This window comes from Mustela lutreola, chromosome 8 (assembly GCF_030435805.1).
Source record: "Mustela lutreola isolate mMusLut2 chromosome 8, mMusLut2.pri, whole genome shotgun sequence".
Taxonomy (NCBI): Eukaryota; Metazoa; Chordata; class Mammalia; order Carnivora; family Mustelidae; genus Mustela; species Mustela lutreola.
This window is the reverse complement of record NC_081297.1, coordinates 137,294,570-137,308,731: the sequence shown is the minus strand read 5'-3', so window position 1 is coordinate 137,308,731 and position 14,162 is coordinate 137,294,570. Positions and strand designations below refer to the sequence as shown.

The following is a 14,162-nucleotide window of genomic DNA, read 5'->3' as shown; positions in this document are numbered from 1 at the left end:
AAAATTAAGCAAGTACCCCATGAAAATCAGTGTGGAACAGGAAATGAGGGTGATGGTGTCCAATCTGATTCTGCACAAATATCACATTAGTAAGTAATTGTATTTATTTGAAAGGAAATAAAAACATGATGCGTATGTTTTTTCCAGTTACCAAGTTGTTAGGACATAAGTACTTGGTAAGCTGTTTCGCTCTAAGTGCTCTGTAGATGAAACTGCTCGATATTTCTTTTGGCCTAGAAATGCTGTGAAATAATTCCTAAGATGGAAGCCATGACCCCAAGAAAGTCTGGGAACTTCTCCACTCAGAGCAACTCCCACTTACCTCTTACAGAATTTTGATACCGACCTCCGGAATGAATTCCGAGCTACACTGTAAGCACGGCTTGACATTAACGACATACCCACAGAACCTAGACTTAGCCCTGCCTTGAGAGTCTTGGAGCTGAAAGACTGGTAAAAAAAATTACTGGGAGGGAAAATAGAGATGTAGCCCATCGCTCTTCACCCCATCTAACTAGTTTCTTAATGAGCGAATACGACTCTGGAATGAGCTGGATACGTGCCTTCCTGTTATAAAAACAGAGAAACAAGCCTCCATTTGTGGGCTGGGGTAACGGCTTAATGTCTCAGGCGAGGAGTGGCCTGACCCTCCAACTGGCCCTTCAAGCTGATCCCTGCCAGAAAGACCACAGAGCAAGTGCTCTGAAGCTACAGTTATTATTGTTGGTAGCTGTCCTTATTTTAGCTTATTCGTAAATAACCTGGTTCAGTAAATTGCCTCATGCAATTCGTTATCTTTGTTTGGAAAAAACAAGTTTGTCTGGGCCATCGCGCCAGGAGGGAGTGTGCTCCACACTGGGCTTTCTGTGGGAACTTGACGGAGATAGATGCGGCCAGGGTGAGCCACTGGTCACACTCGCCTGAAATGTTTCCTAGGCTATTGAAATAGGGCAGTGGACTTCCATCACTCATGGATCTCTGTATCGGGTGGATTCCAGGCCATTTTCTGGGAAGGATCTTGGCCCCATTCTCTGTGTGCATTTGTATAAGGAGATCGGGTTGCCCCTATTCAAGCATGAAAACGTATTCGCCCTCAGCTTCCATGAAAAGGTGTTAAGCTCAATTGTCTGTTTTCGTGAGTCTCTTTTCTGTAGGTACCCTGAGCCTCAGGGCCATTGCACCTGCTTTTTCCCTCCTGCCTAGACTCTCTGCACTCAGCTGTTACCACAACTGGGTCCTTTGTTCACTCTTTCAATGAATATTTATTGAGTCCCTCCTGTGTGCAAAGCACAATTCAGGGTGTTCAGGATCTATTATTGTTATGATAACAATAATCATAACAGTTAACATTTACTGAATGCTTGTGATGAGCCAAGCTTCCTTCCTGACTCTTTACACGTAGTATCTTATTTAATACTCGACAACAAACCAGTGATGTGCAATAGTAATCCAGCAAGTTATCCGCATCTGATGTGGAGTGGCTACTTTACATTACCAAGAACCCAACATTTTTTGATAGGGAAAGTGAGACACAGAGAGGCTAAGTTAACTTCCCCCAAGGTCACACAGCTCATAGGCGACAGAGCTGGGATTTGAGCTTACATTCTATAACACTATTATGTGGTCTCTCCAGCAAGATGCAGAAGGCCCCTAGTCTTGATGGTTTACATTTTTGTGGAGGAGACAGTAAGTACATTAGCCAATAAGTAATTTCAGATGGTCAAAGATGGTGGGAAAAGAAGTAATAATAATAAACTAAGGCAATTCAGTAGAGACTTCCCAGAGTAGTCAAGGAAAGTTAGCTACTTTATTTTTTTTTCCTTAAAGATTTTATTTATTTATTTGACAGACAGAGATCACAAGTAGGCAGAGAGGCAGGCAGAGAGAGAGAGAGAGAGGAGGAAGCAGGCTCCCTGCTAAGCAGAGAGCCTGATGGGGGGCTCGATCCCAGGACCCTAGGATCATGACCTGAGCCAAAGGCAGAGGCTTTAACCCACTGAGCCACCCAGGCGCCCCAAGTTAGCTACTTTATATCAGGTAGTTGGAAAAGCCTCTACTAAGGGGTCATCTGGGCTGAGACTTGAAGAAGTGGGGCATGGGAAGGCATTCGGGAAAATTGTTCCAAGCAGAGGAAATAACAAGTCTAGAGGCAGTGAGGCAGGGACACATTTGGCTTACTGCGAAAAAGAAGTAAGAAGAACCCAGATCACACAAGGTCCTGCTTTGTGACCTGGGTTGTACACAGCTGCCTGGGGGAGCTTCTAAAGATACTGATGGCTTGGCCCACACCCCCAGAGATGCTAAGGAAATCAGTCTGAGGTTTGGCTTGGGCATGAGAAATTTTAAAAGAAGATGGTTGCAGTGATCCAAAGAAAGAGGTATGGTGGTAGCTTGGGCCAGGTGGGTAGCCCTTCAGCCATGGCTCCCTCTCTCCGGGATTTTAAATGGCTCAAGGCTGGTGTCTCTCCTACATAGACCACTGCAATTTATAGGAAGAACTCACATTCTTAGCCTGGAGAGACCAAAGTCTGGGGTGCTGAGCTGTAGTATCCTGGGAACGCATCAGCCCCAGCACACCAGCTCTCCCTTGCTGCTCAAACACCCATCAGTCTTGTCCCACTGATGCTCTTACCAGATGTAGCAAGAGGACTAGTGACTGGTACAGCTTTTTCCAAAGAAATCATCCCCTCAGAATCTCGAATCTCCAGCCAGCCAACCTTGTTATTTATATCAGTGTGGGTGAGTCTACCTGTTATTGGCCACAGTAGTCTCTGTCACAACTTACTTTGGAAGGTGATACCTTTGTCTTCTTGCATCAGCTGTCACCAAAACAGTGCACTTGTCACAGTTGTCCAAAGAAACAAGAGCTATAGGAAGTGTATAAAATGAGATAAAGAGATTTATTTTAAGGACTTGGTTCATTATTGGGGGTCAGGCGAGTCCAGAATCTGCAGAGTAGGCTGGTAGGCTGAAGACACTGAATTTTGATCTATTCAGTCCTTTCACTGATTAAGTGAGGCCCGCTCAGATTATGGAGGGCAATCTGCTTAACTCAAAAGTCCAGTGATTTAAATGTAAATCTCAACCAAAACCCCTCACAGAAACATCCAGAACACTACTTGACCAAACACCTGAGCACCATGGTCCAGCCAACTTGATACATAAAATTAACCATCACAGACAAGAAAAGATTCATTTTCTATCTTCTTACAATATAGTCATAGACTATTTCCAGAAGAGTACAAAGAAATCTTTTCACCAGGGGACTTGGGGTTTAAAGTAAAAAACACACTTATTTTTTTCCCAGATTTTATTTTTATATTTTTGACCTTTTTTGTGTGTGTATACATTCATTGCTCAAATAAAAAGTAAACTATAACAAATACATCAAAGTGATCACTGGATTGCATTTATTGGTCATCTGCAAAATCACCTGCTTAATCTTATTGAGATGACACGAGGGGAGCCTGGGTAGCTCAGTCAGTTAAGCATCTGCCTTTGGTTCAGGTCGTGATGCCAGGGTCCTGGGATCAAGTCCCCTGTCAGGCTCCCTGCTCAGTGGGGAGTCTGCTTCTCCCTCTCCCTCTGCCTGCTGCTCCTCCTGCTTGTGCTCTCTCTCTGTCAAATGAATAAATAAAATCTTAAAAAGAAAAAAAGAGATGACACAAGCACATGAGCTTACACTAAGTGGTATTATAAGTAACATCAAACCATCATTGGCATTTGTTGGCATTTGTTACACATCAGTGTCCTCTATAAGAGGAGCCCAGGAGATGTCACATGGATTTTAACTCCAAGAATGGTTGTGGAGCACCTGAGTGTCTCAGTTGGTTAAGTGTCTGACTCTTGATTTTAGCTCTAGTCATGATTTCAGTGTTGTGAGATTGAGCCCTGCATCAGGCTCCATGCTCATCAGGGAGTTTACTCAAGATTCTCTCTCTCTTCCCCTCCCTCTGCCCCTCTTCTTCATCATGCCCGTGTAATATCTCTCTCTCTCTCTCTCTCCCTCTCTCTCTTTCTCTCTCTCTCTCTTAAAAAAAAAAAAAAGAATGAATGAATGAATGGGTGATTGTAATTCTCTTAGGCACCTGGTTGCATTTCCTCTTAGGGAGACTGAATTATGTTACTGACTCCTGCAATGAACACAACCAAATGGGGTCACACCCCTAATCAGATATTACCAAATGGGCTTTTAACCTCATTTGAAGAACAGTTTTATATTCTCACTCTTATTTGTCTTTCTCTTTTAGCCCTGCCTTTTTTTTTTTAACACTTTATTATGGAAATTTTCAAATATACACAAGAGAAGAAAAGAACAGTAAAGTGTATCCCCAACTACCAATCACCCAACTTCAACCATTATTTCCTGATGGTCAGTTTTGTTCTACATACTCCTCCACACTTCCTCTCAAAAGCCATTGGATACTTTTTCATTTTTTTTAAGTTAAAATATTATTCTCATTTTATAAAATTCATCCTTCTAAAGTGTACAGTTCAGTAACTTTGAAGCATATTCGCAAGGTGAAGCCAACACCATTACATAATTCCAAGATATGTTTATCATCCCACACCCAGCAGAAGTCATCCCCCATTCTCCGTTCACCTCAGCTCCTGGCAACCCCTCATCTCCTTTCTGTCTCTATGGATCACCAGATTATTTTAAAGCAAATCTCAGATATCACATAATTTCACCTATAAATATTTCAATATGTATTTGCAATACATAAGGTCTCCTTTTCTTTCCTTTAACACAGACAAATACCAGTAGGATACAAAAAAATTAATAGTAAGTCTTTAATATCATCTAATACATATTCAGTGTTCCATAGTTTCCTGTTAATTGGTTCATTCTCATTGTATCCAAACAAGGCCTTCACACCTAACATGGTTGGTATAATGTGAGTCTCTTTTGATCTACAACAGTTCCTTTTCCTGTGGTTGGTTGGTTTGTCACTTATTTGTTAGAAGGGGGAAAAGGTCATTTCCTTGTAGAATTATCTACAGTCTGAATATAGCTGATTACAGATGAATGGTGTTCTCTTACTGCCTATACATTGTATAAACTGGTGGTTGAATATAGAGACTTGCTGTGACTCAGGTTCTGGGTTTTGGCAATACTTTCCAGTTGGTAGTGGTTGTTTTCCTTGCACATCTGTAGACATAGTCATGTCTGCCTGTCTTTTGGGATTTAAGACTGACCTGTGATGGACGCCTGGGTGGCTCAGTTGGTTAAGCAACTGCCTTCAGCTCAGGTCATGATCCCAGAGTCCCAGGATCGAGTCCCACATCAGGTTCCCAGCTCCATGGGGAATCTGCTTCTCCCCCTGACCTTCTCTTCTCTCATGCTCTCTCTCAAATAAACAAAATCTTAAAAAAAAAAAAAAAAAAAAAAGACTGACCTGTGAATGCAGGTACTGTCTGCCTGGTCTGCACATTTGGAAGTTCTCCATCAGCCTTTCCCAGAGGTCTTACATGGATCACTGTTGCCTAGACCCATTATTGCATTAAGGAGGTAGTTGCAGAAGGATGATATCCTTGTTCTCTTACTCCTTCTGCATTAATGAGCTGCAGTTGATCTAAAAAGAACTCTTCATCAATTTGGGTGATTATACAGGAGATAGATATTGTAGCTACAGGATAAATAATTGTGTAAATAACTGTGTAAGAAGTGTTTATTGGTGGTTCAGTGTCAACAAAGAATCACAACACTTATTTAAGAGAACCAGCTTTTACTGAGTACCTACTGGGTGCCAAACACCATGCTAAGTAGATACTTTGACATTCACTATAATTTCATTTAAAAATCATAATAATCTGGGGTGCCTGTGGCTCAGTCAGTTAAGCATCCAACTCTTGATTTTTGGCTCAGGTCATGATCCGGGTGGTGAGACTGAGCCCCACGCGGTCGGGCTCCATGCTCAGCAGGCAGTCTGATTGAGATTCTCTCTCTTCCTCGCCCTCTGCCCCTCCCCCTCACTCACTTGTGCGCATGCTCTCTCTCCCTCTAAAATACATACATACATATGTATATACATAAAATCTTCTTTAAAGATCATAATAACCCTACAAGGCAGTTGTTATCTCATGTAACAGATAAGAAAACTAGAACTTAGAGAAGTGCCTTAAATCAGGTCAAACAGCTGGAATTAGATATAGCACAGGGGCACCAAAATCATGATTGACATAGAGCTGAGTGGGGTAGTTAACGGGTTAGATGACAGAGTCAATATTGGAAGGTGAAGAGACAGATGAAAACATGAGAGTTTTAATATTTACAGGGGGAAATGTAAAGTCCTGCTCTGGGACTGGACACACTCAGGTCCACGCATGGAGAGACGTGAATTATCAGGATCTTATGTTTCCAAATGACCTGAAGATATTAGCTTCAAGCGAGCTCTATATGGATCTTAGAAAAACTACCATTGTATTAAGCCAAGTTAATAGGGGCAAGTAATGAAGCGGCTCAAAGCTCCATTTGGATTAAAATCATAAATCTCTTTTTCCCTAGTGCATCCCCAGGCTCCAGCATAGTCTCTGGAAAAACAGTCAGTAATTACCTGAATATAATGGACACTCAGTACATACCTGGCAACACTTAGCTATATTTATTCAATCATTAGCCAAATCTGTTGGTTGCTTGTTGCTCCTTGAATGCTGTTTTCAGTGCTTGAAATCCCACAGCGGTCTTGCAGAGCCTCCATTCTAATAGAATGGTAAGGGAGAGAGATGACAAACAAATAAATAGATAATGGTGTGAAGTGGGATGGGGGGAGTGCTGTGAAGAAAAACTAAGCGGGGTACAGTGGATAAGGAGTGCTGGGTGGGAGGTGGTGTGGCACAGCTACGGGTCAGGGAAGACTGCTCTGAGCAGAGACCTGAATGAAGGGAGGGTGCAGGCCACGCAGGCAACAAATGGCAAGTGCAAAGGCTCTGGGGCAGGAGTCTGACTGATGTACATCTGCCAGATGTATTGCATGTAGAGGGAGGTGACAGTCTTCTCCAGTCTCAGCTGGTGAAACCACATCTGTAGTTGGGTGTGATTCCGGACACCACATAGTTTAGGAGATTGTCAAATGAGAGCATTTCAAGGTAGTAGAGGGTCTGGAACCTGCTCGTGTTAGGGTGGGTTAAAGAAGAGAATGACTTAGGCATACCTGGCTGTCTCTCCTCAAGGGTGTGAAGAGTAGACACAAGGCTGAGGGCTGAGAATTCCCTTTCATGATCAATAACTGGGACCATTCATTCATTCTGGGTGTAATGTACAACAGAAGCTCCCCAAGGGGAAATTAACTTTCTTGCCCAGTAGTGAGCCCCCTGTTCTCAGAGGTGTTTAAGCAAATGCAGACAATCTACCAAAGAAGAAGAGGACTCCCCCATCACAGGCTGGGATAGGAGACCTCTGAGGTGAATCCCATCAAGGAGATTCAGAGTTCTCTCCCTTTCTGCCCTCTCTGTCTCCATGCCCCCCACCTGGCCCCCCTCAGGACGAACCACACCCATGCACACAAACACACAAGAGCAGGTAGAACAGCGTAGGGTACAGGGAGAGAAGACAAGCATGGCAGAGTAAGAGGGAAAGAAGAGACAGGGAAGGGAGAGGAGAGGGAGGCAGAGACATGGGAGGGAGAATTCAGAGTCAGGGAGTCTGTGGTGACCCCACTGCAGGTCCCCAGAGCAGCAAATGGGTAATCTTAAATCACAGTTCATTTAGGGCTTCCTGTTTTCAGCTTGTCTCTGTGAACATTTGGAGGGTTTTCCAGCTAGTAAATAAAGCAGAGTGCCAAGACTCCCTCTCCAGGCCAGCAGTCACTTCATCCCTGTGGCTGCCCGGCCTCAGTGCCCCCTGACCCCGGCCTATCCTTTTGCCTGAGGACCATGCCAGAGTCCCCCTCAAGGACCCACTACACCCTGCCCCAGGCCCCCTGCCCACTTCCCCACAGTTTCTTATTTGATCGGGTTCTCACAATGGAAAGAAACCTCCAAGAGCATAGAACCCAGTCCAAGCAGTTACAGAAAAATTCACCTTGTGAAAAGACCAGTTTTGGGGACACATATTTTCTTTGCCTTTTCCCAAACTCCCATATTCTTCCTCCCACTTCCCTGCCCCCTCCCATGTTACGAGTGGATCTTTATCCAGTCTTCTTAAATTCAATCCAGCAAACACATTGGATGCATCTGTGACAGACACCTGTGTTATGACTTGTGGGGGAGACTCATTGTCTGTGCTTGAGAAGCTGACCATCTAATAGGAGGAAGACATCAGCGGAGCTATGCTTTACAGGGCCCAGAGATGCACAGTTTGAAGGCCCTCTGGAAGGAAAAGAACTTAAAATTGCCAGGGACAGGGGCGCCTGGGTGGCTCAGTGGGTTAAGCCGCTGCCTTCGGCTCAGGTCATGATCTCAGGGTCCTGGGATCGAGTCCCGCATCGGGCTCTCTGCTCAGCAGGGAGCCTGCTTCCTTCTCTCTCTCTCTGCCTGCCTCTCAGTGTACTTGTAATTTCTCTCTGTCAAATAAATAAATAAAATCTTAAAAAAAAAAAAATTGCCAGGGACATAAGCCAGGGCTTGTCCTGGGGTTTTAGAAGAGTCCGTATACAAGAAACCAGGATTATATCCTCACTAGAGGAGAGGGCAAGGTGAGCACCGCAATCCCAAACCACCCAGAAAAGGTGCACAAGGAGAGGCTGGGCTGACCACTAATTAGTTAACTAATTATTTCATTAAACCCCTATGTTTACACTGTCTCTCTTTGCTCTCTTTTGTCTTTCCTGTGAAGAGATGAATGCATGCGTGATGCATTCAACAAATACTTAGGGCTCCTAAAATAACTGGGACAAAGTTCAGCTGTGTAACAAAAGACCTAAGGTGGCTTAAATAAGCCCGGACTTTCTCTCACACACAATGGTCTGGGTGAAAGCAGCCCAGGGCTCACATGGAACTTCCTTGGTTTTAAGGGCCCAGCCTCCTTCCATGTTGTTGATCATGCATACCTGGCGTGTTGCTCCTCAGCCACAATGTCAACTCCAACTAGCAGGAAGAGCAAAAACCCTCCCCTTCCCTTTAATAGTAAGCCTGGAAGTTTGGACTCCATTTCTGCTCGCAGAAGCCGAAAACATGATCACATGGTCACACACAGGGGCCTGGGAGCTAGGGAAGTGTGACATTTACTCTGTGGGAGGTCGTGTGCCCCCAGATCAGGGTGCTTCATGACCATAGAAGAGAATGGACGTTGTGGGCAGCTCAAAGTGTCCAAGACATCTGGCCATGTATGCTATGCTGTCTAGGAAGAAGTTCTGGTCCTTTCCAGAGCCACCCAGGGACAAAACTGAATTAGACAAGCTGTCCTTGCAAGCTTCCCCCACACGACCACCCTTTCTTTCATTGTGGTGACTCTCTCTCTCCACAAGACCCCAAATGTTGGCTGAAGATGGAATGCTCTGATCATTAGAGGGAAAGTTGGAGGAAGGGGAAGTGATAAAGTGAAGAAGTTGGCAGGAAAAAAGAGAACCAGATGAGAGTGATAGTGTAGAAACCAAGTTTCAAAAAGCTCAGCAATTTCAGTTGTTACGGAATGCCAAACAGGATGCCGCGCAAAGGAACGCTATCAGATTTGCCAGTGAGGAGATGACAGGTGACATTTGCCAAATCAGTTTCAGTGGAGTAGTGGGGAGCGACATTTTGAAGATGGTGGGTTTGGGGATGAGTGGGAAATGAGGAGATAGAGAGAGCATGGAGTACCTGGGGTACTGAAAAGCAGGAACAATTTGAGGAGAATGGAGGACCCATAATCATGTTGACCCAAAATATAAAGGATCAACAGAGAGCAAAAGACAAAAAATACAAGGCTGAAATATAGTTTGAATGGTTTAACGAGAACCAAATAACAGTGACTTAAACAAGATTAAAGTCCATTTCTTTCTCATGTAAGAGTCTGAACATGCACAGTCAAGGGTAGATTGGGAACTCCATGGTGTTGGGAATCCAGGTTCCATTGACCTTATTACTCAGCCATCCTCAGCATGTGGCTTCCATCCTGTGGTCTGAGATCCCAGCCAAGGAAGAGGGAAAAGAGACTGACTGGGAAGATTCCCTTTGTGGTAAAGGCACCACCCTGAGGTTGCTCATAGCGCATCCACTCTCGTGTTCACCGACCAGATTCCAAGACTTGGCTACGTCTATCTAGGAGGGAGACTGGAAAAATCCATTTTTAGCTGAGAGACTAGATGCCCCGATAAAACTTAAGGGTCCTATTCCTGAAGGAGGAGGGGGCAGTGAGCAGTCAGTCTTAGAAGACCTAGAACAAAGGGCAGGTTCAGCCATGAGTGGGAGGAGGCACACCGCCATCTAGAAGAAGGAGCGGGAAAGCTGGTGAGCTTAGAAAGGGATGGCAAATAGGGAACTCTTGCTTGGTCACTTTTATTTGTTCCGCAAAGTAGGACTCGGCATCATCGCTGAGAGCTGGGACTCTGAGAGAGCCAAGAAGAGATAAGGTGTGCTAAGCCTCACTCCCCATCATTGTTTCCCATGTGTTAGGGTGGAACAGCAGGCGTGCACTTGTAAGATACCCTGAAGATGGTTTGGAGAACAGCTGTGCTCTTGGAGTCCTGAGCTTCCTTCCCAGCTCGGTGCTTAGCTGCCCTATGGCCTTGGACAAGGCAAGAAATAGGTTTCTGCATCAGTTAAATGACCATAATAATGCCCACACTGCCCACCTCACAATCCTGTTTTGCGTCCCATGAGAGAGCTGTGAAGCTTCTTTGGAAGTTGTGAGGTTGGGCGTGTGCAACTTCCTGCGGGGATGGAGTGGTCAGAGCACTGGTGAGACTTTAAAAGAGACAGGGGAGGGCGAGGAGGGACTTTAAGGACCAGACAGCCTCCCACACAAGCTCCTCGGCACCGGCCAACCCCCCCCCACACACACACACAGGGGATCTGGGCTCTGCCCACCTCTGGTAGAGCATCAGACTCCTCTGCTATCCAGGTGAGGGTAAAGGGGAGGGGGCAGCACTCCCAGTGGGCCACAGCAGCTGGCAGTCAACTTTTCTGTCTTGAGGTCATGGTCTCATGACCTCATGGCCTCATCCCCTGCATTTATTTGGCCTTGGAACTTCTCCTGGGACCTCTCCTTGACCCCAAAGCGCCACTTCATGTTCTTGGCCTCAACCCAGTAAACAGTGTGAGTTTCTCCCCCAGGCCTTGGGTTGAATACAACCAGCCTTGCCCATCACATATGCATAGGTGCACATGCACACACACACTGCTTGCACACACAAGCACCACATACAACACACCACATATATAACATATAACACACCTATGCCACACACATGGACTCCCCATCACACACATGTCCCCCCACAAACTGCACATACATATAACCTACATCCACATACCCAACACTTACACACTACACACACATTTATATATACTCCTTTTTTTCCAACTGTCCCCAGGCCCGTGTCACATTCAACCTACCTTACAGCCCACCATGCAAATACTTGTAGGATTTTTTTTTTTAATTCAGCTAGCCAACATATAGTACATCATTAGTTTTCGATGTAGTGTTCAATGATTCATTAGTTGCGTATAACCCCCAGTGATGAGGGATTTTTCTAAAACACAAATTAGGCTCCTTTCTTGTTTAAACTCCTCCACTTCCTCCAGTGGTTTTCCAGAGCCCGCAGGCTGAAATTCTAGTCCCTTACTAAAGCAATTGAGGTCCCCCAAGGTATGTTCCCTGACAACCCACCTCAGCCATCCATCATCCTCCAGCCCCATCAGCCAGTCTGAACCACTTGTGTATTCCCCATCCCTGTGTGGCTCCTCTGCCCTCTGCTTTGCCGGTCCTCTCTACCCTCCATAGAAACGCCCTGGCTGAAAATTATACATATTCTTTCAACCCCAGTTCAGAGCTCACCTGTTCTGTAAAGATTCTTTTGACAACTCCAGTGGAATGTTCCCTTCCTCATCTACCGGTATGTAGTGGAATAACTTGTTTCTTATGTCTGTCTCTCCTGCTAGGCAGGTGACTTTCTCAAAGTCACTAAACACACAAAACACTGGGTCCTGGCATTGGGTAGGTGCTCCATGAATGCTGGCAGGCTGGCACTCACCCCATGATCCTCCCAAACAGATCAAAGTAGAAAACCAGCATGACTACCAGGACATCACCAGCATGGTGGCTATGGCCAAAACCTACGCCACCACTGAGGCCTTCATTGACTCCAAGTATGACATCCGCATCCAGAAAATCGGATCCAACTACAAAGCTTACATGTGAGTCTTTGGGCAGGGGCTGGGTTGCTGGGAGGGAGGGAGGAGGACATAGGAGGAACAGAGATTACAGATACTGGTCCAGCCCTGTCTCCTCCACTGCAGGATAGAGACCCTTCAGCACCTCATTTATTCTCCCTTTATGTCCACTTACTGCCCTTCTTTTCTGGTCAGTATGGCTAAGTCCTGATGCTTTCTCAACCTTATCATGGGGTAGAAATCTGTCTACACAAAGAGAGCTGCTTCTCCCAGAAGAAGAAAGCTACTTGGCATGTTTGAGGGGGACTCCAAGTATCTATGAGATGTATATCATAAGAGAGCAGACTGAAAGAGAAACTTGGGGACAAGTCAAGAAGGGCCTTGAATGCCTTGCTGAGGGTTTTAAGTTCTGTTCCATTTTCTTCTGAGCAGAGAAGTGGTATGATCTGACCTGCATTTATAAAAAGCTGGCTCTGGGGCCATGGGCTGCAGAGAAGTTTCCCTGGGACTAGTAAAACCAATCAGGAGAGGACATCAGATTTCTCTGGCTGCAAGCAACAGAAACCACACCTGACTACTTTGATGGAGTTTGGAAAGGGAATTTATTAGAAAGCCACGAATGATCAGAAACCCTAAAAACAAACAAAACCACTCAACTGTCAATTTCAGAAGTATTACAATTCAAGGCAGCTGCAGGAATCTGCGTGGCCTGAGCAACAGACAATTTTCATGGCACCCCCATTGGAAAGTGCATCTGCCTGAGTCATTTTTAGTGCTTAACTCAAGGTTGTGATTCCGTGGAAACAGTGCTTATTAATCCAACTTGGATCACGGGCTTACCGATTAGAGAAGGGCAGAAGACCAATATGGAGAGTCCCACCAAGATGATACACAATCTGGGCGGGGTCAGTCCCCAGTGGGAGTAGAGGTGCTGTGACAAAGGGAAGGGGAATGAATGCCAGAAATTCAACACACATTCAGCCCAGAGGTGGTTCTGGCAGAGGATGACTCATGCTCAAGTTACTGCGGTCATGAGAATGAGACTTCTTGAAAAGGTGGGAGGTCTTATCTGCTTTAAGTCCTCTCTGTGTCTCATTTTGGAATGTTATTGTTGGTTCTCCTTGAAATGACAAGACCTCAGAGAGCTAATCAGTGCCTTGTTGCCAAGCATTCCTGGAGCCCTGGCTGTGTGCACAGCTCCCCATCCGAGGTCTGCCAGGTCAGGCTGGGGACCTTTGGAAATCTCTCTGCAGGCTTTTGCACTCTGGAGCTTTCGCTCTAGGTCGGGGTCAGCAAACCACTACCCACCAGCTAAAATCCAGCTCCTACCTGTTTCTGTAAATAAAGTTGTATTGACCACAGCCAGACACATCTATTCGTGCATTATCTCAGGTTGCTTCTGCACTACCTGGATTGCCTAGATTGGGCCTCAGCAGACTTTTTCCATAAAGGGCCACATGGCCCTTTTAGGCTTAGTGGGTCCCACAATCTTCACTGCAGCTACTCCACTCTGCCATTGCCTGGGGAGCCGGAGAAGAGGCAGACCCTTTCCTTGAAGTTGAAAGGCAGACTTTCTTTAGACTTACCTCTAAGGAAAGATTCCCAGGAAAGGGACAGAGCCAGTTCTCAAGGAAGACTTCTGCCCTATCTTGCCAGTTACTCACTGCCACCCATGAACAAGGCCAGACCTGTCACTGCTCTCAGATGCCCTCGGGGTGATAAGGTCGGCTCTTCCCTGCCCCCTCTGGGTTGGGGAGCATTCCAGTGCAGCAGTCCAGTGCATTCCTGAGATCTCCACCATCCGTCATGATATCATTTCCCTCCTCTCCTCATTGTTCATGTTTCCACTTGACATTGACAACACCTTGTCCCAGTTTCTCTTCTTGAAGATTAGCTCATTGCTGCATTCT

At 45.6% G+C, this 14,162-nt stretch overlaps 1 protein-coding gene across 1 annotated transcript in view; it reads left to right on the top strand.

Moving 5' to 3' along the window:
- SYN3 (synapsin III) overlaps positions 1–14,162 on the top strand; it is a 455,052-nt gene that overhangs the window by 413,017 nt on the left and 27,873 nt on the right. The window contains exon 8 of the mRNA XM_059186781.1: positions 12,134–12,276. Within this exon, the coding sequence (XP_059042764.1) occupies positions 12,134–12,276 (143 nt within the window). The remainder of the gene's footprint in view (positions 1–12,133; positions 12,277–14,162) is intronic.